Raw genomic sequence first — 27,318 nt, 5'->3', positions numbered from 1 at the left:
AATTAGATAAAATTATCTAATGAGAAACCATCTATTAGATTGTAAAGGAATTAGACAGAAAGTAGTGGGTCTAATTAGAACAAATGGTGAATATTATTTCCATTGTCTGTCCCAGATTCCTCAATCTTGGGAAAAGGACCGCTCATACACTCTCTCTATACCCCTCAGGATTTTATACATCTCTATAACATCCTCCAATGCTCCTTTTGCTTACTTTATCATTCTTTTTTCCTCTCTGTACTTCTCTCCAATTTAAAACCTTTTCATCTCTCATTCTTCCCAACTCTGCTTGAATTAGAGCTGAAACAGTAATTTTCCTTTTCCTCTTCACAGATGCTGCTTGCCTCATCAAGCTCTTCCAGCAGTTTGTATTTGTTTCAGATTTCAACATCTGCCGCTGGTTGTGTCTCCATTTTTATTTCTTGCTATGAGTGTACTTCTATCACCAGGACAAATGGAATACTTCATTCATGTGAAGAGAGAAGGCTTTGTTGTATCAGTGTGACACACACAAAATGCTGGAGCAACTCAGCAGGTCAGGCAGCATCTATGGAGGGAAATAAACAATTGACATTTCGGGTAAAGACCCCTCATCAGGACTGGAAGGAAAGGGGGAAGAGGCCCCCTTCCCCCCCACCCCACCTTCTTATTTGGGCTTCTTCCCCCTCACTTTCCAATCCCGATGAAGGGTCTTCACCCGCTACATCAACAGTTTATTCATTTCCATAGATGCTGCCTGACCTGCTGAGTTCCTCCGGCATTTTGTGGTGTGTGTTGCTCTGAATTTTCAGCATTGTGTTTATGATTTGCTGTATCAGTATTATTTATATAGATACTTGTTTCAATACTGTAGTGCTCTGCATCCTGCGGAGGAGGTTCACAGCGCCGAATGGTGAAGTGTGTAAACATGGAAACCAGTGAGACAGAGGAAGACAACAGCACTTGTGAGCTGAAACCACCACCCAGAGCGGTACAGGTGTGCAACCAACAGAAGTGTGGCAATAAAAAGGGTAAGGCAGCGTTTCTGTCAGTGGAGTTGAATGATTTGTGTTGCAGCTCACAGGAAATGCTATCAGCTCTCCTTACAATGAAACAGTAAACCCGTGTAGGGATTCGTGCTAACTCAAGCACATAAATTCCTAAAATTTTAGACCTTAGGATACTGAAGCAGTAATAGGCCATTCAGCCCATCGAGTCTGCTCTGTCATTTGTTCATGGGTGATTTATTTTTCCTCTCATCCCCATTCTCCTGCCTTCTCCCTGTAACTCTTGGCACCCTGACTAATCCAGAGCCTGTCAACCTCAGCTTTAAGTGTACCCAATGACTTGACCTCCGCAGCCATCTGTGGCAATGAATTCCACAGACCCTTAGTTTGACACTTAAATTGAGTCGAGCCTTAATAGAAGAGTGAAATCTGAGGCAAATTGAAGGATAGAAAGAGAAAAGTAAACAATCTAAATATTAATGTTGAGAGCATTCAGCTCTTCAGACCAGAACTCCAACCTCTAAAAAAGCTTCTTGTCTTAACACCATATCCCTTAGAACATAGAACATTACAGCTCAGTCCAGGGCCTTTGGCCCACGATGTGCCGACCTTTTAACCTAGGAAGAATCTAACCCGTATCTCCTACATAGTTTGCTATTTTTCTTTCATTTGTGTGCCTACCTAAGAGTCTCTTAAATGTCCCAAGTGTATCTGTCTCTACCACCACCCTGGCAGGGAGTTCCACACAGCAACCGGTGTCAACAAAAACTATCTCTGATATCCCTCTATACTTTCTTCCAATCACCTTAAAATTACGCCTCCTCATGTTAGTCATTTCTGCCCTGGGAGAAAGTCTCTGGCTGTCTACGTAATCCATGCCTTTTAAGATCTTGTACACCTATATCAATTCACCTCTCATCCTCCTTCACTCCAAAGAGAAAAGCCCTAGCTCTCTCAACTTTGCTACATAAGATACATTCTCTAGTCCAGACAGCGTCATGATAAATCTCCTCGGCACCCTCTCTAAAGTTTCCACATCCTTATGCTAATGAGGAGACTAGAAACATAGAAAACCTACAGCACAATACAGGTCCTTCAGCCCACAATGCTGTGTCAAACATGTACTTACTTCAGAAGTTACCGAGGGTTATTGTTACCACAGCCCTACTTTCCTAAGCTCCATGTACCTATCCAGGAGTCTCTTAAAAGACTCTATCATATCTGGCAGCCCACTCCACGCCCTCATCATTCTCTGCGTAAAAACTTACCCCTGACATCTCCTCTGTACCTACGTCCAAGCACCTTAAAACTGTGCCCTCTCGTGTTAGCCATAACACTAAACACAATACTCCAAGTTTATTCTAACCAGGATTTTATAGAGCTCAACATTCCTGTGCATCTAGATAGGGTGGTTAAGAAGGCACATGGTGTGTTATGCTTCATCAATCCCCAACTAATAAAAACCAACACTCCATACACCTTTGAATCTCATTATCAACTTGCACAGCAACTTTGAGGGATCTATGACATGGATCTCAAAATTCCCTGTTACTCCCAACAGCTAAGAAAACTGCCATTGAAGATGTTCCTAAATCACTGGCTGAAGCTATTGTTCTCAAGTACAGGTAGTCCCTGAGTTACGAACGTCCGACTTATGGACAACTCATACTTACGAACCGAGGAAGGAGAACACCATCCGCCATTTTAAGTGGGATTGCAGTGCGGTCCGCCATTTTAAGTGGTTGCCGTTGACACTGTGTTGAGCGTTTAACTTTGTATTTGGCTTAATTTTTTCTTAGTAAGATTCACCTTGACCCCGCTCCCCCGTTTCGGTCGGCTGGTAGCGCAGTGAGATCAGCGCTGAGCTGGAGAACGGAGGTTCCCGAGTTCGATCCAGTGAAAGACCACTCCCGTGCCGGGTTGATGTCGATCCAGTGACTCCCATACCATCCGTGCGGGGTTGATGTCGAGCGTGCAACCCGACCTCATTTAAAAAACACTGCCACCTCCGGTTTAAATTCCCATGCGGAATATTGTGGAGGATCAAATACCCAAACCCAGTACAGCCCCCACTTGTCCCATTTAGCCTGTCACAGTGCGGTAGAGTTTAGGACCCGGGGAATTCAGTGCGGTGGTCCTTAGGACCCAGCGGACTTCGGGAGCCGGCGCAGCTCGGGACCCGCTGCCCGCAGTGTTTCTGTTCCATTGACGGGAAGTAATCGCGATTGAAACTAAAGTGGAAATAATAAAGTGTTTGAAAAGAAGTAAAACACCATCAGTCATTGGAAAAGTGTTAGGCTACAGCAGGTCAATGATCGGAACAATTTTAAAGGATAAATTTAGAATAATGGAGCATGTGAAAGGCCCTGCCCTGATGAAAGCTACAATTATTACTAAGCAACGCAGTGGTTTAATTATTGGAATACATACGTTTCTTAAGTGTTTTATATGCATAGAAAGGTAAAATATATACTATATACTAAGACAAACGTTTGACTAACTGACGCTAAATAATACCGGATGTACTTGTTCCGACTTACGTACAAATCCGACTTAAAGACTGACTCAGGAACGGAACTCATACGTAACCCGGGGACTGCCTATACCTAGAGACTGGACCCTAATGCGAATAGATCAAATAGTGAGGCACAATAATGCAGAGTAATAGAAGAAAATAATTTATACATTATCTTTCAGGTTATATTTTATAACAAAGTGCTTTTGAAGTGTAATGGTATGTGGATGATTGTAATTGAACCTTTTAGACCAGGAGTTCCCAATCTTTTTTATGCCATGGAGCCTTACCATTAACTGAGGGGTCTGTGGACCCCAGATTGAGAATCCTTGTCTTAGGAGATTCCCAAAACAGGGGAAACTCAGTTAAAAGATTGTATTTACAAGCAAACAGTAAAACAACAAATATTTTCCCCAGGAGATGTCTATAATATTTCTACACTCTCATCGACTATTATTCATTTTTATTGTGATATTGATGAAGTCTTTGAAGTTCCTGGTTAAAACCATTCTAAAGCTATGTTTACTTCAACACATTCTGAACTTATGCATTGGGTCAGCTCATGTTTGACCTGATCTGCACCTCACATTCTTAAGATTCTATTATCTTTTTGCATCTGCGGACAGTTTGTCACCTTTTGCACATTGGTTGTTTGTCAGTCTTGGTCTGTTTATATATATTATTTCATAAATTCTGTGGTATTACTTTTTCATGTAAATGCCTGCATGAAATTGAATTTTGAGGTAGTATACAGTACACTTTACTAATGAATTTGAACTTTGAACTTTGAGCCTGTGGCTGACCTATGCAATACAATAATCGGTAGTTGGTGTCTGAGTCTGGTGACTGATCCTGAGAGCCCACCAACCTGAGCTGCTTTGATGGTCTTTGGACAGATCATGGGAAAGGCCTTTTCAATTGGAGATGTTTAAAAACTTTGGAATAATTACTGAAATTAACAATTATTTAACACAAAAATAATAATAAATAAAAGGCACGTTCATGATGAAAATGAATAAATAAATTTTCAATGTTAATATAATATACTAGTGTAAATATTGGTTAAATATCAGATACATATCAATATATTTGATATTTAATAGATATTGATTAAAATATCAGATATTAAATAAACTAGCAATCTGCTCTACCCACATTAACAATCAATTCTTCAGCCCTTTAACCATCAGTCTCCTGAACCAGTGTGAATAATTTCACTCACCTCAACTCTGAACTGATTCTACAACCTATGGATTAACTTTCAAGGACTCTACAACTTATTATTATTATTAAACTTATTATTTGTAAAGGTTGTGTTCTTTTACACATTGGCTGTTTGTCAGTCTTTGTGTGCGTAGAGTTTTCTATGATTATGGTGATGAAGTGCTTTGATTAGTTGGTCAGAGATAGAATCAGCTCCTGCTTAAGCAAGGACATGGACCCAGTACAATTTGCCAATCACCGCAATAGGTCTATAGTGGATGCAATCTCACTGGCTCTCCTCTTGGCCTTGGATGACTAGACAAATGTAATACTTGCCTCAGCTCAATGTTCAATGTAATCATACCCTCCAATCTAATTGACAAGTTCCAAAACTTAGGCATCCATACCTCCCTCTGCAGCTCGATCCTTGACTTCCTCAATGGAAACCACAGTCTGTGCAGATCAGAAATAATATCTCCTTCTGTCTGATAATTTTTGTTGGGGTACCTTACTTAGTGGATAAATCAGCAGGGCCTGATCATCATCAGACCTTGTGGGGAACCCAGGAAGAACATTGGAGGGTGGCTAATGTTGTACTCTCAATGACAAGCCAGAGAATCACATGCAAGTTACCCTGACATCAGTGGTTGGTAAATTGCTGGAGAGGATTCTGAGGGACAGGATCTACGTGTATTTAAATAGACAAGGCTGGATAGGATATTCAGCATGGGTTTCAGTGCAGGAAATCATGACAATATACTTTCTCAAGTTCGTTGAAGAGGTAACCAAATGGAATGATGAAAGATTGACTGTTTATTTCTTCCCATGAAGCAGCTTCCTGCCCTGCTGAGTTCCACCGTGTGTGTGTGTGTGTGTGTGTGTGTGTGTGTGTGTGTTGCTCAGGATTTCCAGCATCAGCAGAAATTCTTGTGTATGCATTTATGAGAATATTGCAAGGACTCAAAGACCTATGTTATGGGGAGATGTTGGTCAGACCAGCACTCTTGTTCCATAAGACCATAAGATATCGGAAAAGAATTAGGCCATTTGGTCCATCAAGTCTGCTCTGCCATTTCAGCATGGCTGATCCATTTTCCCCCTCAGCTCCAATACTTCATGCCCTGAACAATCAAGAATCTATCAATCTCTCTCAAATATAAATAAAGACTTGACCTCCACAGCTGCCTGTGGCAATGAATTCCACAGATTCACCACTCTCTGGCTAAAGAAATTCCTCCTCATCTCCGATCTGAAAGAAGACCCCTGTATTCTGAGGCTGTGCTCTCTGGCCTTAGACTCTCCCACGATAGGAAACATCTTCTCCACATGCAGTCTATGAGCCGTTTCAACTTTTGATAGGTTTCAATTTGATCACCCCTCATTCCTCGGAATTCCAGTGAATAAGGAAAACTGTGTTATTCCTTGAATCATAGGAGACGGAGTCACCCTACAGAGATGTATAAAACCACGGGGGCATTGTAACAGACACAGAATGCCGGAGGAACTCAGCTGGCCAGGCAGCATCTATAGAAAAGAGTACAGCCAATGTTTCAGGCTGAGATCCTTCAGCAGGGTTGAAGAAAAAAAGATGAGGAGTCAGAGTTAGAAGGTGGGGGAGGGAGGAAGAAACACAAGGTGACAGGTGAAACTGGGAGGGGGAGAGGTGAGGTAAAGATCTGGGAAGTTGATTATTGGAAGAGGTACAGGGCTGGAGAAGGGGGAGTCTAATAGCAGAGGACAGAAGGCCATGGAAGAAAGAAAAGGGTGGAGGAACAGCAGAGGGAGTTGATGGGCAGGCATGGAAATCAGGTGAGAGAGGGAAAAGGGGATGGAGAATAGAGAAGTGGGGGGGGGGGGCATTACCAGAAGTTCAAGAAATCGATGTTCATGCCATCAGCTTGGAGGCTACTCAGATGGAATACAAGGTGTTGCTACTCCAACCTGAGTGTGTCCTCCTCACACCAGTAGAGGAGGCCATGGATGGACATGTAGGAATGGGAATGGAAAATGGAATTAAAATTGGTGGCCACTGGGAGATCCCACTTCTAGCTGACGGAGTGAAGGTGCTCAGCAGAGTGTTCTCCCAGTCTACATTGGGTCTCACTGATCTACAGGAGGCCTCACCAGATACAGTAGCTGACCCCGACAGACTCACAGCTGAAGTACAAGGTAACAACTTATCATTTTCCCATTAAAAGAGAATCATATTACCCCCCCACATGAAGATGTTTCTCCTCAAGTACTGTTCAGACCTATCCCTCTCTCTTTAAACTCATGCCCCTCATGAGGGTATGAGTTTAAGGTGAGAGGGATAGGTTTGAACAGTACTTGAGGGACAACATGCAGAGAGTAGTGCATATAAGGAACAAGCTAAAGTTTGGTAAAGCCAGTCCTCCATCTTTTTTTGATTTTTGCAATAAAAGTTTGTCCACTCTAGAGCTTTTATTATTCCAAACATAAGACAAAATCAGAGAGTCTATTTTATCAAAAAATGTTTTTGGAACAAAAGAGGGAACTGCTTGAAATATATATAAAAATTTCGGTAGAATAACCATTTTTATAGCATTTATTCGCCCTATCAATGACATTGACATAGGTGACCATTTGGAAAGCGCCTGTTGAGTATATTCGACTAAAGGGAAAAAAATTATACCTATATAGGTCTTTAAAATTTTTTGTAATTTTGATACCAAGGTAAGTAAAATGGTTTTTGGCAATATCAAAAGGTATTTGATCATAATAATCAGAATAATTATTAATAGGAAATAATTCACTTTTATGTAGATTAAGTTTATATCCAGAAAAAGTACCAAATTCCATAAATATAGATAACATAGAAGGAATAGATTTCTTAGGATTTGAAATGTAAACTAATAAATCATCCGCGTATAACAAACCCTTATGTAATTTATCCCCTCTCCCAATACCCTGCACAGAATTAGAATCCCTAAGAGCAATAGCAAGTGGTTCTAAAGCCAAATTAAATAATAAAGGGCTAAGGGGACAGCCCTGACGGGTACCTCTATATAATCTAAAGTAAGGAGACTTTTGATTATTAGTTAGAACCGCAGCTACTGGGGCATGATAAATCAATTTAATCCAGGAGATAAATCCTGGACCAAAATTGAACCTCTTCAAAACCTGAAATAGATAAAGCTACTCACCCCTATCAAAGGCTTTCTCTGCATCCAGAGATACAATACATTCTGATTCTTTGGCTGAGGGGGAATAAATTATATTTAATAAGCTTCAAATATTAAAATGTGAGTACCTGTTTTTAATAAATCCTGTTTGATCATTTGAGATAACATTAGGCAAGATACTCTCAAGCCTATTTGCTAGAATCTTAGAGAGGATTTTAAAATCTACATTCAGTAAAGAAATAGGTCTATAGGATACACATTCCAGTGGGTCTTTTCCTTTTTTTGGAATCAATGAAATTAGTGCTTCATAAAAAGTTTTAGGAAGGTTCCCAGAGGATGTAGAATCGGTGAACGTTTGATGAAGATGTGGTATAAGCATTTCATGAAAGGTCTTGTAAAATTCTACCGTATAACCATCAGGTCCCGGAGCTTTACCTAATTGCATAGAGGATATAGCCTTGGCTATCTCCTCGTGTTTAATAGGTACATCTAACATATCAGTATCTTGAATCGAAATTTGAGGTATGTTTAACCTTTGCAAAAATCTATTCATAGTAATATTACTATCAGAGAATTCAGATTTATAAAGATTAGAATAAAAGTATGTGCGGTTGGGAGACTGTAGGTCTGACACGGTGGTCAGCAGCACAGGAGCGCCGCAGGTAACCGTACTCTCTCCAGTCCTGTTCACCCTGTACACATCAGACTTCCAATATATCTCGGAGTCCTGCCATGTGCAGAAGTTCGCTGATGACACGGCCATAGTGGGGTGTGTCAGGAATGGACAGGAGGAGGAGTATAGGAAACTGATACAGGACTTTGTGATATGGTGCAACTCAAACTACCTGCGTCTCAATATCACCAAGACCAAGGAGATGGTGGTGGACTTTAGGAGATCTAGGCCTCATATGGATCATTAATGGAGAATGTGTGGAGCAGGTTAAGACCTACAAGTATCTGGGAGTACAGTTAGACGAGAAGCTAGACTGGACTGCCAACACAGATGCCTTGTGCAGGAAGGCACAGAGTCGACTGTACTTCCTTAGAAGGTTGGCGTCATTCAATGTCTGTAGTGAGATGCTGAAGATGTTCTATAGGTCAGTTGTGGAGAGCGCCCTCTTCTTTGTGGTGGCGTGTTGGGGAGGAAGCATTGAGAAGAGGGACGCCTCACGTCTTAATAAGCTGGTAAGGAAGGCGGGCTCTGTCGTGGGCAAAGTACTGGAGAGTTTAACATCGGTAGCTGAGCGAAGGACGCTGAGTAGGCTACGGTCAATTATGGATAACTCTGAACATCCTCTACATAGCACCATCCAGAGACAGAGAAGCAGTTTCAGCGACAGGTTACTATCGATGCAATGCTCCTCAGACAGGATGAAGAGGTCAATACTCCCCAATGCCATTAGGCTTTACAATTCTACCGCCAGGACTTAAGAACTTTTTAAAAGCTATTATTAATGCTTGTTGAGATAGTGATTTAGATGCATATCGTATTTTTTACTGAGTTAAGTATTGTATGTAATTAGTTTTGTCACAACAAGTGTATGGGACATTGGAAAAAAGTTGAATTTCCCCATGGGGATGAATAAAGTATCTATCTATCTATCTATCTATCTATCATAAATATCTTATTAATTTCATAAGGATCTAAAGTTTCTGTTCTACCTGGTCGGCGAATTTTTAAAATCTGTCTTCTGACCATCCCAGCCTTTAACTGACCCGCTAAAAGTTTGGCAGATTTTTCCCCATGTATATAAAATAAACTTTTAGATTTAAAAATTTGCTGTTCAATGGGAAAGGTCAGAAGCAAATCATACTGTGATTGAAGTTCGACCCTTTCTTTATATAGGTCCTCAGTAGGTTTAACTGAATACGCTTTATCTATCTGTTTAATTTTATTGATAATCACTGACAATTCTGCTTTAGTTTTCTTTCTCAAGGCTGCTGAATATGAGATTATCTGTCCCCTAAGAAAAGATTTCAAGGTGTCCCATATTACCAAATTTGACATTCCTTCAGTTGTATTAAATTCAAAAAATATAGAAATTTGCTCCTTAATAAAATTAACAAAAGCTGGATCCTGTAACAAAATGGGGTTCAATCTCTACTGTGAAATTTTCAAAAATCTATCCAGGAACTTAAGGGTTAACTTTAAAGGCACGTGATCTGAAAGCGCAATGATGTCATGCGCACATTCAACAACGGAATTTAACAGACGTGTATCTAATAAAAAGTAATCAATTCGAGAATATTTATGATGAACATGTGAGAAAAAGAGAAATCTTTATCATTAGGGTGTTTATATCTCCAAATATCGACAAGGCCATATTCTAATAAAAAAGAGTTAATACAAGCTGCCGCTTTATTGGGAAGCGACAGATTGGTTGAAGACCTGTCAATCGCCGGATTTAAACAACAATTAAAGTCACCATCCATGATCAGCTTATATTCATTGAGATTCGGTAACTCTGAAAAAAGTTTCTTAAAAAAATCAGAAATATCTACATTAGGTGCGTATACACACACCAGAGCTACCTTTTGCTCGCATAATAAACCAGTAACAATTAAATATCTTCCAATCAAATCAGTAGTAGTATTAAGGTGTACAAAAGGGATTTTGGGACTAAGAAATATAGAAACGCCTCTTGTTTTACTATCCGACAGCAAGTGAAACAAAGGTCCTTTCCAGAAGCAGAAAAAACTATCCTGATCCTGTTTTCATATATGATTTTCTTGCGCAAAAATAATATCAGCATTAAGTGTTTTTAATTTCTTAAAAATCTTTTTACACTTAATAGGATGATTGACACCGTTCAAATTCCAAGATATTATATTAATTTTATTAACATCCATGTTTAAAATTGTTTAATATTATATAAAAGAAAGGCAAGTACAGATTAAACCAAAAGGCGCGGGTACAACCAGAAGGAGTGACACATTTACGAAAGAGAAATCCATCAAAAGAACTGCCCAATCAAGAAAAAAACCTACTCTAATAGACCCCTGTCCCCTCCCCCCACTCAATAGATAGAAAGGAAGGAACCGATAGGCTGGTCCCATGCTAACTAATCACCTTTAACCCTGTTCTCCATCTTGCAGCTCCATATATATAAAAAAGCAAAAATCCCATGAAAAATAGCCATAATAAAAGGCACAAACAGAATTCAACTACTATAATGTTGTGTCTAACATTAATAAAAACATAATCAACAATGGCCATCTTAGAATCAGCTAAAGTAGCTTAAACAAATATTCAAAAGAAGGAATAAATCTGAGCAAATAATGTTACAAACAATATTCTTTCTCTCAAAAAAGAAAAGTAAATGAGTATATGTATATAAGAGACCTAAAACTATAAGTATTGAAACAAATAAAAGAAATAAAAAGATTAACAAAACAGGTCCTACACGGACCACTAAAATACAATACTATAAAGGTTCCCTACAAAACAGTTATATATATAGTAATTATTAATAAGGTAAAAAATATTAAATCGAACACATCCCATACCAGAGAACGAAAAGGTATAGCATGTACTTAACTCAAAAGTTCTAAAAAACAATTCATACAGCAGATACTTCAATATTGCCTTTTGAATAATCGGTGTAACTTTAATATTTTATTCAGTAGGCTTAACTTTAAGGTTTTTAATATACTCCCATCCCTCCTGAGGAGAGTAGATCCTCAATGGTTGAGATTTTACAGGAAAAATTATCAGCTTTGCTGGAAAGCAAAGGGAGGGATTTAAATCTAATTTATACATTTCACTCATAACTTCTTGATATTTCTTTCTTTTGGCAATGATTTCGGGAGGATAGTCTTGAACTATACGAATCTGTGTTGAATTAAAAAGTAATTTCCATTTCTTTCTGGCTTCTCGAAGAATAGCTTCTTTAGTCGTGTAATAATGCAAAGAAAGTACAACTGCTCGAGGATGTAATTCGGCTGAACGCCGAGAGAATGGAATTCTGTGAGCTCTGTCGATTAAGGGGCTAGATTCGAGGGTTCCATTGAAAAGTGAATACAGCATATCTGAAAAGAATTTTAACAGATCGCCAGTTTCAGTATTTTCAGGCAGTCCCAGAATACGCAGATCCTTCCGACGCCCTCTACTATCTAAATCAACCATTCTTTTCTTTGTTTTAGATAGTTCCGAGGTGATTTCATTGATTTTCTTTTTCACCGAAGATACCTTCATTCCTTGATCTTTAATAGTTTGCTTGAATAAACCATGCTCACTCTCGATTTGGGTTGTAGTCTGCTGAAGTGTTTGAAGTTGAGAGTCCAAGTTTTTCAGCGAGTCTTGAATCGTGGAAATAGCTTTCTCAAGCTTCCCGTTTGAACCGGTCGGCTTATCAATTTTAGTATTAAGTGATCCGAATTCCAACTTCATGTCTTGTATTGAATAAAATATTCCCGCTAGTGTAACAGATTTCTCTGTTTTCTTGGTTTGTTCCGTTTGCTCCATTTCAGGGAAAGTCTTGCCGCTTCTCAATTCAATACCAGAACGATTTTTTTCGGCCATTGTAATTAAGTCGTAAATCCTTCAGTAGAAATAATAAATCCTTCAGTAGAAGTAGTAACTCATCAGAACTAAAAGGGATCTGTTAGTGGGCTATAAAATATATTAAAAGAGATAGAGCCGCTAAAAATGCGACCTACTCCATATGCTGCAGAGTGGAAAATCATTTTATTATTGGGCAATTAATATTCGCTATATTGCTTTTTGGATTTATGATATAGACGACCAAGATCGCCCTTCATGGTTACAGCTGGAGGAAAATTCAGTAGTGGGGTTTTCGTTAGCTTCTTTATTAGGAGCTCCTCTTCCCTTTTCGCTCTCCAGAATAGGTAGACAAGTTCTTAACCCTATTGTTAAACATACTTTAAAAATTTGGTTTCAATTTCATAGATTCTTTGAATTAAATGATTTTTTACTTTCTAGTAATGTTTATTCTAATTTCTTTTTTAAACCATCAACTTTGGATAAGGCTTTTCTAACATGGAAAATTAAGGGAATTAAAACTTTTTTAGATTTGTTTTTACAAGACTGTTTAATGTCTTTTTCACAGTTAATGGATAAATATGATATCTCTAGTACACATTTTTTCAGGTATTTACAGGTTAGGAATTTCTTACTTGATTTTTTACCAAATTACCCCTTGGCCTGCTCTTTAAATTTGGCTCATGTTATTTTTCAGTTTAAACCTTTTCAAAAACGATTAATAGCTATCATTTATAAACAGTTAATGAATGCCCGCACATCGCCTAATGATAGGGTTCAACATACCTGGGAAGTAGAACTTCAACATTCACTCTCAGATAACCAATGGAGTAAAATTTATTATTTAGTCAATAATTCATCTATCTGCGCAAGCCATATTTTAATTCAGTTTAAGATAGTACACAGGGCCCATATGTCCAAAGATAAATTGGCGCATATTTTTCCTAATATAAGCCCTATTTGTGACAGATGTAATGCAGAAGTGGCTACTCTAACCCATATATTTTGGTCATGTGTAAGTTTAAATAATTTTTGGAGGGATGTGTTTGGAATATTATCTAAAGTTGTAGATATGGATGTTCAACCTAATCCACTTACAGCAATTTTTGGGATTATTCCAGAGGAAGCAAGCAAAGTGTCTGCTTCCGCCCAACATGTGATAGCATTTTCAACTTTACTGGCTAAGAGAGCTATTTTGCTACACTGGAAAGAATCTAATTCGCCTACTGTTTTCTATTGGCTCTCCTCCATCATGTCATGTTTAAGTTTGGAGAAAATTAGAAGCTGGTCATTTGATACATCCTTTGATTTTGAACAAGTCTGGTGACCCTTTATTTAATATTTTCACATGATTTAATTTATCTTTATTTGTTTATTTTTCTTTATTCTCTTTGGAGAATATCCTTATCCATGAAGGTTTGGAAATGACTGGAAGGATGTGTTTTTTTCTCTCTCTCTTTTTTAAAGTTTATCTTCAATTGGACTGCCCAATCTTTCTTTTTCTTTCTTTTCTTTTCTTTCTCTTTTTTTTGTTTCAGTTTAGTTAGTAGGGTTCTTCTTTCTCTATTAATAAAATTTCCAGTCTTTTTTTACGATTGCTATGAGGAGTTGTAGTTTCTTTCTGACTATTGTATATATAACAGCATAATATATTACCTATTTGATTTTGATGTTATATACCCTGTTTTTACTATTGCTGTTTATATGTCTTTTATATTATCTATTTGTTAAACTCCTCTTTCGATTTGTATATTCTTTATTTGAAAATCAATAAAAAAGATTGAAAAATGAAGGAACAAGCTGCCAGAGGAAGTGGTTGAGGCATTTAGGTAAGAACTTGGAGAGTCCGGGTTTACAGGGAAATGAGACTAGCCTAGATAGCATCTTGGTAGGCTTGGATGAGATGGGCCAAAAGGCCTGTTTCGCGCAGTGCTACCCGTGACTTGATAACTTACTTCCTGATGCAAAGTTGCTGCTTTGAAATACGCTGTTGGGAAGAAGTAAAAGGAAGCTGTGGTTGATTCATACTTGGAGCATTGCGAGCAGTTTTGGCCCCTTATCTAAGAAAGGATGTGCTGGCTTTGGATAGTGCCCTGAGGAAGATAATGAGAATGAAAAATGAAAAATGTATGAGGAACCTTTTATGGCTCTGGGTCTATACTCAGTGGAGTTTAGAAGTATGGGGGGGTGGGGTGGAGGGGGATGTCATTGAAACCAACCAAATTTGAGTGGATGAGGAAAATAGATTGAGAGTATCTAGGACTAGAGAGCACTGCCTTAGAATACAAGATGCATTCTATCATTTTTATTCTCTTTAGAATAGAAATGAGGAGGAATTTCTTTAGCCAGAGGGTGGTGAATCTGTGGAATTCATTGCCACAGATGGCTATGGAGGCCAAGTCATTAGGTATATTTAATGCAGAGGTTGGTATGTTCTTGACTGTCAAAGGTCACAGGGAGAAGGCAGGAGAGTAGGGTTCAGAGGTATAATTAATCAGCTATATGGAATGGCAGAGCAGACTCGATGAGCCATATGGCTTAATTCTGCCCCTATGTCTAACAGTCATATGGCCTCATGGATTCACAAAGTTTATAGTAATTGGTGGAGAGTCCAATGGCTAGGATTGCTGGCTGCATTGACTAGTTCAGACTTTTCACACACAAAAAAAACAAAAATGTTTTTTCTAACTACCTCGATGATTGTCCTTAAATCACAGAGCTTGGACTCTGATAGAACAATTTCAAAATGAAATTTTGTTGTCAATCATTTTCTTTAAGTACAGCAATCTTTGTAGCACCGAAATGTTTTTAAATTAAAAAAAACTTTATAAGCCAAAGAAAACAACAACGTGCCTAGTTATGTACTGTATAAGCTGTTTATTATCACTTCAGCCTATTGGCCTAGGCTGTTCTGAACAATCAACTTGCAGGTCTCAATTTAAATTCCAAACTATGAAAGACTGATTTAAACCACAAAGAACAAAAGAAAGTATTTTAAATGGCTGAAACTTAAATGCACAACTCAGTATGGTTGTACATGGATTTTGCAGATTCTGATTCCAGATTGTTTAATGTCATTTCCAGTATATAAATGTCAAGATGTTGTTCATTGACTGTAGCTCAGCATTTTAACACCATCAGTCCCACAGTCCTGATCAAAAAGCTGCAGAACCTGAACCTCTGTACCTTCCTCTGCAATTGGATCCTCAGCTTCCTAACCAGAAAACCACAATCTGTGCTGACTGGTAATAACAGCTCCTCCTTGACGGTCAATACTGTGCACCGCAGGGCTGAGTGCTTAGCCCACTGCTCTACTCTCTCTATACCCATGACTGTGTAGCTCAAATGCCATCTGTAAATTTTCTGATGATACAACCATTATTGGTAGAATCTCAGATTGAGATGAGAGGGTGTACGGGAGCGAGATATGCTACAGTGTTGAGTGGCGTCGCGGCACCAGCCTTGCCCTCGACGTTAGTAAGACGAAAGAGCTGATTGTGGATTCCTGGAAGGGTAAGACGAGGGAACACGAAACAATCCTCATAGAAGGATCAGAAGTAGAGACTGTGAGCAGTTTCATGTTCAAGAACTCTGAGGATGTAGCCTGGTTCCAACATATCAATGCAGCTATAAAGAAGGCTATATTTCATTTGGAGTTTGAAAAGATTTTGTTTGTCAATTAAAACACTTAAAACCTCTATAGATGTACTGTGGAGAACATTCTGATAGGCTGCATCATTGTTTTGTATGGGGGGGGGGGAGTTGCTACTGCACAGGATAGGAAGAAGCTACAGAAAGTTATAAAATTAGTCAGCTTCATCTTGGATAGCAGCCTCCGTAGTATCCAAGACATCTCCAAGGAGCGGTGCCTCAGAAAAGCAGCATTCATCTTTAAGGACCCCCGTCACACAGGACATGCTTTCTTCTCATTGTTACCATCAGGGAGGAGGTACAGAAGCCTGAAGGCACACACTCAGCGATTCAGAAACAGCTTCTTTCCCTCTGCCATCCGATGCCTAAATGGATGTTGAACCCATAAACACTACCTCGCTTTTTAAAAAAAACTTATTTCTCTTTTGCACTATTTTAATCAAACTATTTAGTATACATATATATACTTTAATTGATTGACTTATTTATCTTTCTAAATTATAATGTATTGCATTGTACTGCTGCTGCTAAGTTAACAAATTTCATGACACATGCCAGTGATAATAAACCTGATTCTGATTCTGATCCTGACAGAGCCATTCTTCTTGATTTCTGTGACCACTGGTATTGCCCATAGGTTCCACTCAACCTTGGAAAAGAATTCTTTAAGCCTCCATGCAATCTAGCTTACTAGCTACTTTATCATGGATCATTTAAAGAAACGGATGTGCTTTTTAAATATTGGGTATGGCATTTTCATTTAACACTATTTTACCCTTGATATGTTTGAGTTTGACAATGCCATCCTTCAACACTGATGTGGCATCATCCAGTACCTTTATTAACTTGCTTTCAGTGGACTGCATTGCAGGGGATATGGCATGCAAATGGTGGATGGATCTCCAATCAAGTTGTAATTGTCTCAGCCTCACAATGCTGGTCCACCTGTTTTTACCACAAAAAAAGTCCAGTGTGAGTTGTTAGTTGTCGTATTTCACTGTTATGAATGTTAGTCCCATAGGAATGATCTTTTCTCAAGTATAATTTCTACGTTGGATATCTGCAGGCTTCAGTTGAAATGCCATTCAAACTCATTTTGTGGAATTCCTGAAACAGCTGAACTAGTGTCCACTTCCATTTTAATTAATTTACAGTTCACTTCTGGTCTAAGTCATATTGCTTGCCTATTGTTAGTTTTCATAATGTAAATCTTAAGGCTACCCAGTCCTGTGTAATCTCATCATTGTCAGCTATTTCATCAACACATTCCGATTAGTGTTCGTTTTGAAATTGCAACTTGACTGTCAAGCTGAAGGGTATCAGCCCGAAACGTCAACTGTACTCTTTTCCACAGATGCTGTCTGGCCCGCTGAGTTCCTCCAGCATTTCATGTGCATTGCTTTCTATCTTTTTATCTTCTCTATGCAGTCCATTCATTTTTGTCTGCCAACATGTTCTTTCTGTTTGTCTTTCAATTCTGCATTTACACTCATACTCCCAGAGGAGCTCATGACCTTTATGTTCACTTTGCATGGGAGAATAAAACTACAGCTGTTAGGGTCCCTGCAGCAACTGGTGACCCTGCGATGTCTCAAAGGCTGACATCAGGCTGCCATTCAAGAGGGTGAATCCTTGCAAGGCGACAGGCCTCGATGGAACACCTGGTAAGCCCCTGAAAACCTGTGCCAACCAACTGGTAGGGGTGTTTAAAGACATTTGCATTCTCTTATTGCTAGAGTTGGAAGTTCCCATCTGCTTCAAAGGGGCAACAATTATACCAGTACCCAAGAAGAGCAGAGTGAACCCGAGGAAATCTACAGATGCTGGAAATTCATGCAACACACATAAAATACTGGTGGAACGCAGCAAGCCAGGCAGCATCTATAGGGAGAAGCACTGTCAACGTTTCGGGCCGAGACCCTTCATCAGGCAGGTTGAGCTGCCTTAATGACTGTTGTCTAGTAGCACTCACATCTATGCTGAAAAAGTACTTTGAGAGGTTGGTTATGGCTAGAATCAGCTCCTGCCTCAGCAAGGACCTGGACCTACTGCAATTTGCCTATTGCCACAATAGTTCTACGGTGGACGCAATCTCATTGGCTCCCCATGTGGCCCTGGATCACCTGGACAATACCTATGTCAGGATGCTGTTCAATGACTACAGCTCAACACTTAACACAGTCATTCCTACAATTCTGATCAAAATGCTCCAGAACCTGGGCCTCTCTACGTCCCTCTGCAACTGGACCCTGAACTTCCTAACCGGAAGACCACAATTAGTGCGGATTGGAAATAACATCTCCAACTTGCTGACGATCAACACTGGTGCACCTCAGGGATGTGTGCTTAGTCCACTGCTCAAGGCACAGCTCAAACACCATCTATACGTTTGCTGACAGAATCTCAGATGGTGACGAGAGGGTGTACAGGAGCAAGATATACCAGCTAGGCGAGTGGTGTGCAGCAACAACCTTGCACTCATCATCATGAAGACCAGAGAACAGATTGTGGAGTTCTTTGGTGCAGGGATGAGGGTGGCTGATTTGGAAGTATGTGGGGACAACGTCTTAGTGTTGAAGATGTCAGTGAGCTGTTGTGCTCACTCCGAAGTACTTAGCCTTGGCTGCCTTACGGGGGTGGGGGGGGCGCAGTTGGCCCTCTGCAGAGGCCTTCTTATATAAGCACATAACAATTACAGCACAGAAACAGGCCATCTCAGCCCTTCTAGTTCGTGCCAAACGCTTACTCTCACCTAGTCCCACTGACCCGCACTCAGCCCATAACCCTCCATTCCTTTCCTGTCCATTATCCCTACTACTGTTACAGACTGTGGCTGTGCACCCGGGAGGGGCATTTGCTTTCATAACGGGCATTGTGTTGCATACAGAAAAGTTGTTTAGCACATCAAGGAGGGCGGTGTCGATGCTATATTTCCTTGTGTAGTCAAGTAATGCCATTGATGGCCAGCCTCATTTACCAAAGATCATCATTGTACTGGTGTTGTTGAAAATTTTTTGAGCACAGGCAGTCTTAGTCAATGCCTAAGATGAGAAGATGAGGTTTCTCATGGCTGCCCAGAAATCTGTCCTTTCATCAGACTTGAAGGCAGCATCCAGGGACCGTGCGGACGCTGGTTTTGTAGAGAGCTGATGAGACTGTAAAGCTCTCCCTGTCCCTCCTTGGTATTTGAGCTTGGGGGTTTGGGGTGCGGGATGTAGACAGTAGTGATGAGCAGAACAGTTAATCCCCTGACAGGTAATGTGTTGTAAGTACTCAATTACCCCACAACAGTGATTGCTATCTACAGATGAGTTTGTGCAACAACCTTTGTTAATGTACACAGAGAGTCCACCACCTTTGGATTTCCCAATAAGGAGTTCCTGCCTGTTGATTTATTTATTTAAATCTTACATCCATCGCACATCATGAGAGAGTAAAAAATTTCACATCATGACTCCATCAAAATGTACAGACGTGAATTTATAAGTCTAATGGCTTGTAGAAAGATGTTATCCCATAGCCTGTTGGTCCTGGCTTTAATACTGCCATACCATTTGCCAGATGGAAGCAGCTGAAACAGTTTACAGTTTATCCCTGATGATCGTCCTGGCCTTTTTTTATGTACCTGCTGCTGTAAATGTCCTCAGTGAACATAAGTTCACATCCACAGATGTGCTGGGCTGTCCATACCACTCTCTGCAGCGCCCAGCGATCAAGGTTGGTACAGTGCCCGTACCAGGCAGTGATACAGCCGGTCAAGATGCTCTCAGTAGTGCCCTTGTAGAAGGTCTTGAGGATAAGAGGACTCATGCCGGACTTCTACAGTCGCCTGAGGTGGAAGAGAACTGCAGACCCATTAATGTTAATCAGGCTGACCCTGTCACCCTTCCTCCTGCAATCCACAATCAGCTCTTTTGTTTTTTTGGACATTGAGGGAGAAATTGTTATCTTGGCACCACTGTGTCAGGGTGTTAACCTCTCCTCCGTAGGCTGTCTCGCCATCTCTAGAAATAAAGTCAAGTCATCTGCAAATTTGATCAGCAGGTAGGAGCTGTGTGTGGCAGCACAGTTGTGGGTATAAAGGGAGTAGAGAAAGGGATTCAGGACACAACCCTAGGGGGCACCTGTGTTGAGGGTCAGAGGGGCAAAGGTGAGGGAACCCATCCTTACCACCTGTCGGCGATCCAGTAGGAAGTCCAGGACACAGCTGCACAAGGCGGGTTGCAGGCTGAGGTCTCTGAACCTGTCAAGATTGGAGGCAATTGTGATGTAGAATACTGAACTGTTTTCCAGGATCAGCGTTTGTTGTTAATCGGTTTTGATTACCTCTTGTCTAAGAGGCAATTTGATTTTGTCTTATCTAAAATTGTTACAGATTTCAGTGCTGTTTATATCCTTATGGAAAAATAAAATATTGCGTCTGAAGTAAAAACATAAGTAATTATAACACAGAGATTCTCTAAACCTGAAAACTTTGAGCAACACACACAAAATACTTGGGGTACGCAGCAAATCAGGCAGCATCTCTGGAGAGGAATAAATAGTCAACGTTTCCAATCAAGAATCTTTATCAGGACAAAAAAACAAACAAAAAAAATTGTTAGAAATACTCAGTAGGTGAGGCAGCAGCTTTGGAGGTGAATAAACAGGTCGAGAATCTTCATCAGGAAAAAAAAACATTAGAAATACTCAGCAATCCAGGCAGCAGCATTGGGGAGAGAAACAATTAGTGTTCGGGTTGATGACCTTTTACTAAAAGATGCTCTGATGTGTATCTCCAGTATTTTTCTGTTTATATTTCATTTAAGTGGCGGGGTAGGAAAACACCTCTACCAAATAAGGTCTAAGGCACTCCTTCCCTCCGCTAGCCTGCAGGTCACCATTGAGCAAGTTATAGCACTTGCTTAGCCCCTGATCAGGGTCGCGTAAAGCCATGGGAGCAGGTGGTAGATGGTCGTATGAGCAGCTGGTGCATATCACAGGTCCTGGTTATGAAACCACTGACACCAGGCAGACAATGTCTGAAGAGTATTGGTGATGGCTGGGGTCACCTGTCTTGTAAAGACACTGCCCAGAAGAAGGCAATGGCAAACCACTTCTGTAGAAACAGTTGCCAAGAACAATCATAGTCATGGAAAGGCTGTGATTGCCCATGTCAAACTGTACAACACATAATGATGATGATCATTTCAGAATGGCTGCATCTTACATTTTTATATTTAGATTTTCTGTTTCTGAATGAATGTGGCAATTGAGTTTTTGTGGCCTTCAATACAAATTTAAAATACTTTGGTTTGGAAGCTGACCTTATCTTGTGTCAGCTGCAGCAATCCTCCTTCTTGAGTTGGATGGTTGGAAGTTCAAAGTCATCATCTGATACCTGAGTACAGAGATCTCAGCTAACATTACAGTGCATGTCCAAGGGAGGTCTGCACTGTCATGAGCTGTTTTTGGTTGAAATCTTAAACCCGGGTGTCACCATTTGCAACCGTTCATGTAGGTTCTGTACATTAGAATCAAAAACTGATGGGGAGATATCTCACAGAAATAGACCCTTCAGTTCTCTGAGTTTCCACCTATCACCAACCACCTACTTTCACTAATCTTACATAAATTATTTTCATTTATGATGTTTATATGTGAAAACTCAATAATAAGCATAATTAAATATTTTTAGTCAGTGGTATACTCTGAGTGGCCAATTTATTAGGTACACCTTCTGGGAAAGGAAATTTTACTGTTTGCGCCTCTTTTTTTCCAGACCCACTGAAGTAAAGGTCTTAACTGCTCTCTGATATTAAGTGACAAGCCTCACAGATCAGAGACTGTTAGGACTGGGAGCTAAATATTTGCCTTACCAGTGAGGTTTAGGTATCACATATTAAAAAAATCAAGGATTTGCTGTTGCATGCATGGTGGGGGGGAGGGTGGTATTGATGCTTTTGCTGGAGCAAGTGGGGGGAGGGTTGATGCTTTTGCTGTTGCTTGTGTGTGGGGGGGTTTTGGGGTTCTAACATTTTCTGTCATTCATTCTTTGGGGTTTTTCTGTTTCGTGGACATCTGCAAATAGTAAAATTTCAGGTTGTGAACTGTGTACATTCTCTGATATTAAATTGATCCATTGAACCATTGCAGCTGCTCTAGTACTTAGGAATTGTCCATAGTGTAATAAACTCACAAGCAGGGAACTTTGGTGCTTTCGGTTTCTCTAATGACGTATTGTTAAACTTTTTATTGAAATGCCGGTGTTTTTCCCAACCTTAAGGTGCAAAGACCAGACTGATTGAGGTAATGCATCAAGAAGGAAACATCCATCAGAATCAGAATCAGGTTTATTATCACTGACGTATGCCAATACCGTGAGAGCGGTGTGCCACAGAGCTGCCTTTCCCAGCGGGAATGAATAGCTTGATTCGGAGGTTGGAGGTTGATGAAATCATTGATGTTAATCACCGGGGATTTCCTTTATAGTGATACCTGACTGCAACTGACATCGGAGAAGGAGGAATCCATTCTCTGGGCATCATCCAAGTCTTTGTGGGAAGTATGTAAACAAGGAATGCGGAAATAAAAAATCAGGACAAGTATAAGCACTTGAACTGTACTTTAAGGGAACAAGAGCTGTGTGCTTAGTACCAGTGAGCAGGACTAAAGAAAACGTCAAACAACTCATGGGAATGAAGTGAGGAGGGTGAAGTGCAAGACATGCACAAAACGCTTTCTGTCAACTAAACCCTCTGGCGTGGTGCTGTGACGTGTGTCTTGAAAATTCAAACTACAGGTTAAAACTCCATGTCTTGTCACGTGATGATCTTTTTCATCTATTTGTTTAAGATTTTAATGAATTGATTAGGTTAGGTTCAGGCTGCATGATAATGTAGCAGTTAGTGGGACACCATATAGTGTCAAGCAACACACACAAAAAGCTGGTGGAACGTAGCAGGCCAGGCAGCATCTATAGGGGGAAGCGCTGTCGACGTTTCGGGCTGAGACCCTTCGACAGGACTAACTGATTTCCTCATGTTTACCATATAGTGTCAGCAATCTGGGTTCCATTCAGCCGCTGTCTGTAAGGAGTAAATACATTCTCCTTGTGATCATGTGGGCTTCCCTGGGTGTTCCAGTTTACTCCCCCCCCCCATACAAAAAAACAAGACCATGAGATATAGGAGCAGAATTAGGCCATTTGGCCCATTGAGTCTGCTCTACCATTTTATCATAGCTGATCCAATTTTCCTCCCAGCCCCAATCTCCTGCCTTCTCCCTGTGTCCCTTTATGCCCTGACAAATCAAGAATCAAGAATCGATCAACCTCTGCCTTAAATATACATAGAGACTTGATCTCCACAGCTGCCTGTGGCAAAGAATTCCACAGATACACCACTCTCTGGACAAAGACATTCCTCCTCATCTCCATTCTGAAAGGTATAGGTTAGGGTTAGTAAATTGGCACTAAAATCATGGCAACACTTGCAGACGGTCTCCCCAGCACATCCTTGGATCGTGTTGGTTGTTGAAGCAAGTGACACATTCCACTGTATGTTTTGACGTACATGTGACAAATGAAGCTAAACTTTATCTTTTAGGTTTGGTTAAATTTTAGATTAGATCAGACTAGATTTGATCAGATCAGATTAGATCTGAGTAGATTAGATCAGATTGGATTAGATCAAATCAGATTATATTGGATCAGATTGGATTAGATCAAATCAGATTATATTGGATCAGATTGGATTAGGTGAAATCAGCGCCAATGGGACAAGTCTGTTAAAGAAGTGGTTCTGCTAGCCATAGGGAAGGAGCTGTTGTTTATTCTCCATTACACTAGAGTGTATTTAATGATGATGAGGCCTCTGTTGGTCAGGGTCAACCATAGAGGTGGCATCCTAGCTGTTGAAATAGGCAAGTCAGGGTAGTACAACACGGAGAGCAAACTCTACCTCATGTTGAACCCAAAGGAATGACAGAGACCGATATAGTTTGACACCAGCTGTGTCCAGGAGTTGCTTGTCCTTATTGAACTAAAAGTAGGACTGCCTTAGGAGCTCCAGCTCCAGACTGTTCCCTTGGGGTTTACTCCCAAAGCCTTCCCCATGAGTGGGTATAGGCACACGGCAGCGGAGGCTTGAGATCAGTTTTCTTGCTCCTAGATGAGCTGCCAGCCACCACTGACAAGCCCCATCTGCCCAAAGCGACTGGTTTTAAAGTGCCAGTAGTACATCTTTGTCCTTCTCCTGTCAGTAGAAACGATTCCGCCTGGCTTAATGGCTACGCCGCATGAAGGCAAAGAGCTGGACTTGGTTGTCAGAGGCTATTTGAGGCACATGCCACTGGGATCAATGATAGGTAGTGGGAGCTTATCCATATTATCACCTCCACCTATAACAATGTTAAACCATTGTATTTAATAGATGGTTGTATTTAAATGCTATCCTTATTTTTAAATTTCTGGTTAATATACCCTTTATCACTTTTTTAGTAAACTTAGTTTCTCACTTAACCATCAGAGAATTCCACTGTGATGTGAAGCAACTCCCATGAGCTTCTGTGTAGAATTTATCTTATCCAGTAAAGAAAGGTGATTCCAAAAGGATTTATCAAAATCTCCAATAAAAGGCATGCATGGCACAGATCTCTGAAGCTCACTCTGCTCAATTTCTGTTCCATTTGGACAGCTTCCTAGAGAAGATGAAAACTGTATTACAAATTATGAATAATTATTTTAAAAAGCTGCACCAAAAAACTGAGGCCAGCCAGTTCATAGAGCTGTAGTAAAATATTGGAGTCATATTAGCACCGGTAATCAAACATAGGGCCTAATGCCAATGTAAGAAGTCTTGTGATATAATAGAAATGCAGAACTTTATTTCACAGAGAAGAGATAAGTCATATGACAATATATTGAAGATGGAGAGATTAAGAATTTTAACGAGTAGCAACATTTAGGGTATTATGTTTATTAGATTAAATTAATGTCTGAGAAATTTCCATGCTTCCATTCAAAATGTTTCACTTAGATATGACAGCATGCAATCTGCAGAGATTTGTTTTTATGTATTCCTGCCCATCAATATTATCATGGCATCAGTGATCCAGACTAATGAATTCAGCTATAAACTGGCAGGCAAGAATTGCTGAAAGAAAATTAACACCTGTCTGTTCCATAGTGCACAATTTTTTACTGTAACATTATTAGAAATATATAACTTTTAAACACAAGAAAGGTTGTAGATGCTGGAAATCCAAAGCAACACACACAAAATGCTGGTGTAACTCAGCAGGTTGGACAGCATATATGGAAATGAATTAAGAGTCAGCATTTTGGGATGAGGTCCTTCTTCAGGACTGGAAAGGAAGGGAGGAGACTCCAGAATAAAAAGGTGTGGGGAGGGGAAGAAGGACAAGCTAGAAGGTGATACTGTAGGTGAAGCCAGATGGGTAGGAAAGATAACTTTTTTCTACCCAGTGAGAATAAGTCAAGAAAAAAATTGGCAGGCAAGTTACCTCCTTGCAGTCGTAATTCTTCAAAGTGCATGATTTGCAATTGTAACTGTGTCACATCACCCATGACAATCGTGGTGCATGCAGATTAGGAAAAATATTTGAAAGGAGGGGTTATTATGAAACTTTTGAAGTAATTCATAGTGGGATCTGTGAGAAAGGAGGAAAATTGGTCAAATATTCTGTAAGGAAATGCTTATTTATCAATCCAAAATATCCTGGATTAAACAACATTGAACCTGAATGCTAAATTGAAGAACCCATGTTTGTTTATCATTTTGGTAGAAAGTGAATGCATGATTTAATTACATTCTGTACTCCAAAAACAGCTTATCATTTATACTTTATACACTTCAAAGTAAATATGTTACCAATGTAAATATACTATATGTCACCATATAAAATATTGAGAGTCATTTTCTTGCGAGCATACTCAATAATTCCAATAACCATAGTAGAATCAATGAATGGCTGCACCAACAGGGTGGGCAACCAGTGTGCAAAGACAATGACTGGTGCAAATACAAGCATTTGTAATAAATAAGTTAGCAATAAGTACAGTTACTGTGAAGTGAAAGTGAATCCATAGGTAGTGGTAACACTTCAGTGATGAGGCGAGTGAAGTTATTCCCTATGAGTCAGAGAGAGATTGATGGAGCATGATTTTGAGTTAAACAAGCTTAGCTATCAAATGTAGAGAAGCAGCTCATTCCAACTTTATGCTTGCTATTGTAGCCTATTACAACTGACAACTGCATTCACTTCTTGGTGACAAGTCAACAACTATTCCTCAAATTCTATTTGAAGAATTGACCTCACTGACTAAGAGTTGCTATTAGTTAAATTACTTTCTAAAAATAATTTGTCTGAGATAGGCATGAATTAAACATTATCATTTGATTTGCTCTCTGAGTTGCTGTACTATTCTAAGGGCAACTGTACAGCAGGTACCTAATGAAGTGGTCACTGAGTATATGTTTGTGATCTTCTGCTGCTGTAGTCCATCTACCTCGAGATTCAATGTGTTGTACATTCAGGGATGCTGTTCTGAACACCACTGTTGTAACATATGGTCATGTGAGTTACTGTTGCCTTCCTGTCAGCTTGAACCAGCCTGGCCATTCTCCTCTGACCTCTCATCAACAAAGCATTTTTGCCCACAGAACTGTCACTCACTGAATGTTTTTTTTTTTTGCTTTCTGCACCATTCTCTGTAAACTCTAGAGGCTGCTGTGTGTGAAAATCCCAGGAGATGAGCAGTTTCTGAGATACTCAAACCACCCCTTCTGACACCAACAATTATTCCACAGTCAAAGTCACTTAGATCACATTTCTTCCCCTGTTCTGACATTGGACTGATCAACAACTGAATCCCTTGACAATGTCAGCATGCTGTCACATGATTGGCTGATTAAATATTTGCATTAGGAAGCAGGTGTACCTAATAAAGTGGCCACTGAGTGTATGTTCCGATGTTTAATACTGACGTAAACACTGCCACTTTGAAGCTTATCATTCCAGTTATGCCTCTTCTGAACTTTCCCAGTAGAACAGACCTCTCAACTGTGACTTAAAGGGACCTGTTACTGCCTACTGCTCACTGAGTAATGTTGCTGCACCACCTGATTCTCTTCCATAACCATATATGATTCACAGTCCTCCCACATCTATCTACAGTAGTTAGTCCAGTAGTCAGATCTGAATCCATATACAAAGTATAATTAAGTTACTTTGAACTCTTCATCACATTGTAAGAACTATTTATAGTAAAAACTCAGAATTCAAAAAAAAAATTTCAAACAAGCTTTGGTTCATCGC

At 39.9% G+C, this 27,318-nt stretch overlaps 1 protein-coding gene across 1 annotated transcript in view; it reads left to right on the top strand.

The window, feature by feature from the left end:
- LOC140737658 (A disintegrin and metalloproteinase with thrombospondin motifs 12-like) overlaps positions 1-27,318 on the top strand; it is a 615,581-nt gene that overhangs the window by 522,614 nt on the left and 65,649 nt on the right. Inside the window, exon 23 of the mRNA XM_073064184.1 lies at positions 854-1,010. Coding sequence (XP_072920285.1) covers positions 854-1,010 — 157 coding nt within the window. The remainder of the gene's footprint in view (positions 1-853; positions 1,011-27,318) is intronic.

The sequence above is a fragment of the Hemitrygon akajei genome, chromosome 13 (assembly GCF_048418815.1).
Source record: "Hemitrygon akajei chromosome 13, sHemAka1.3, whole genome shotgun sequence".
Classification (NCBI taxonomy): Eukaryota; Metazoa; Chordata; class Chondrichthyes; order Myliobatiformes; family Dasyatidae; genus Hemitrygon; species Hemitrygon akajei.
Note: the sequence above shows the minus strand (reverse complement) of the source record. Positions and strands in the feature narration are given on the sequence as shown.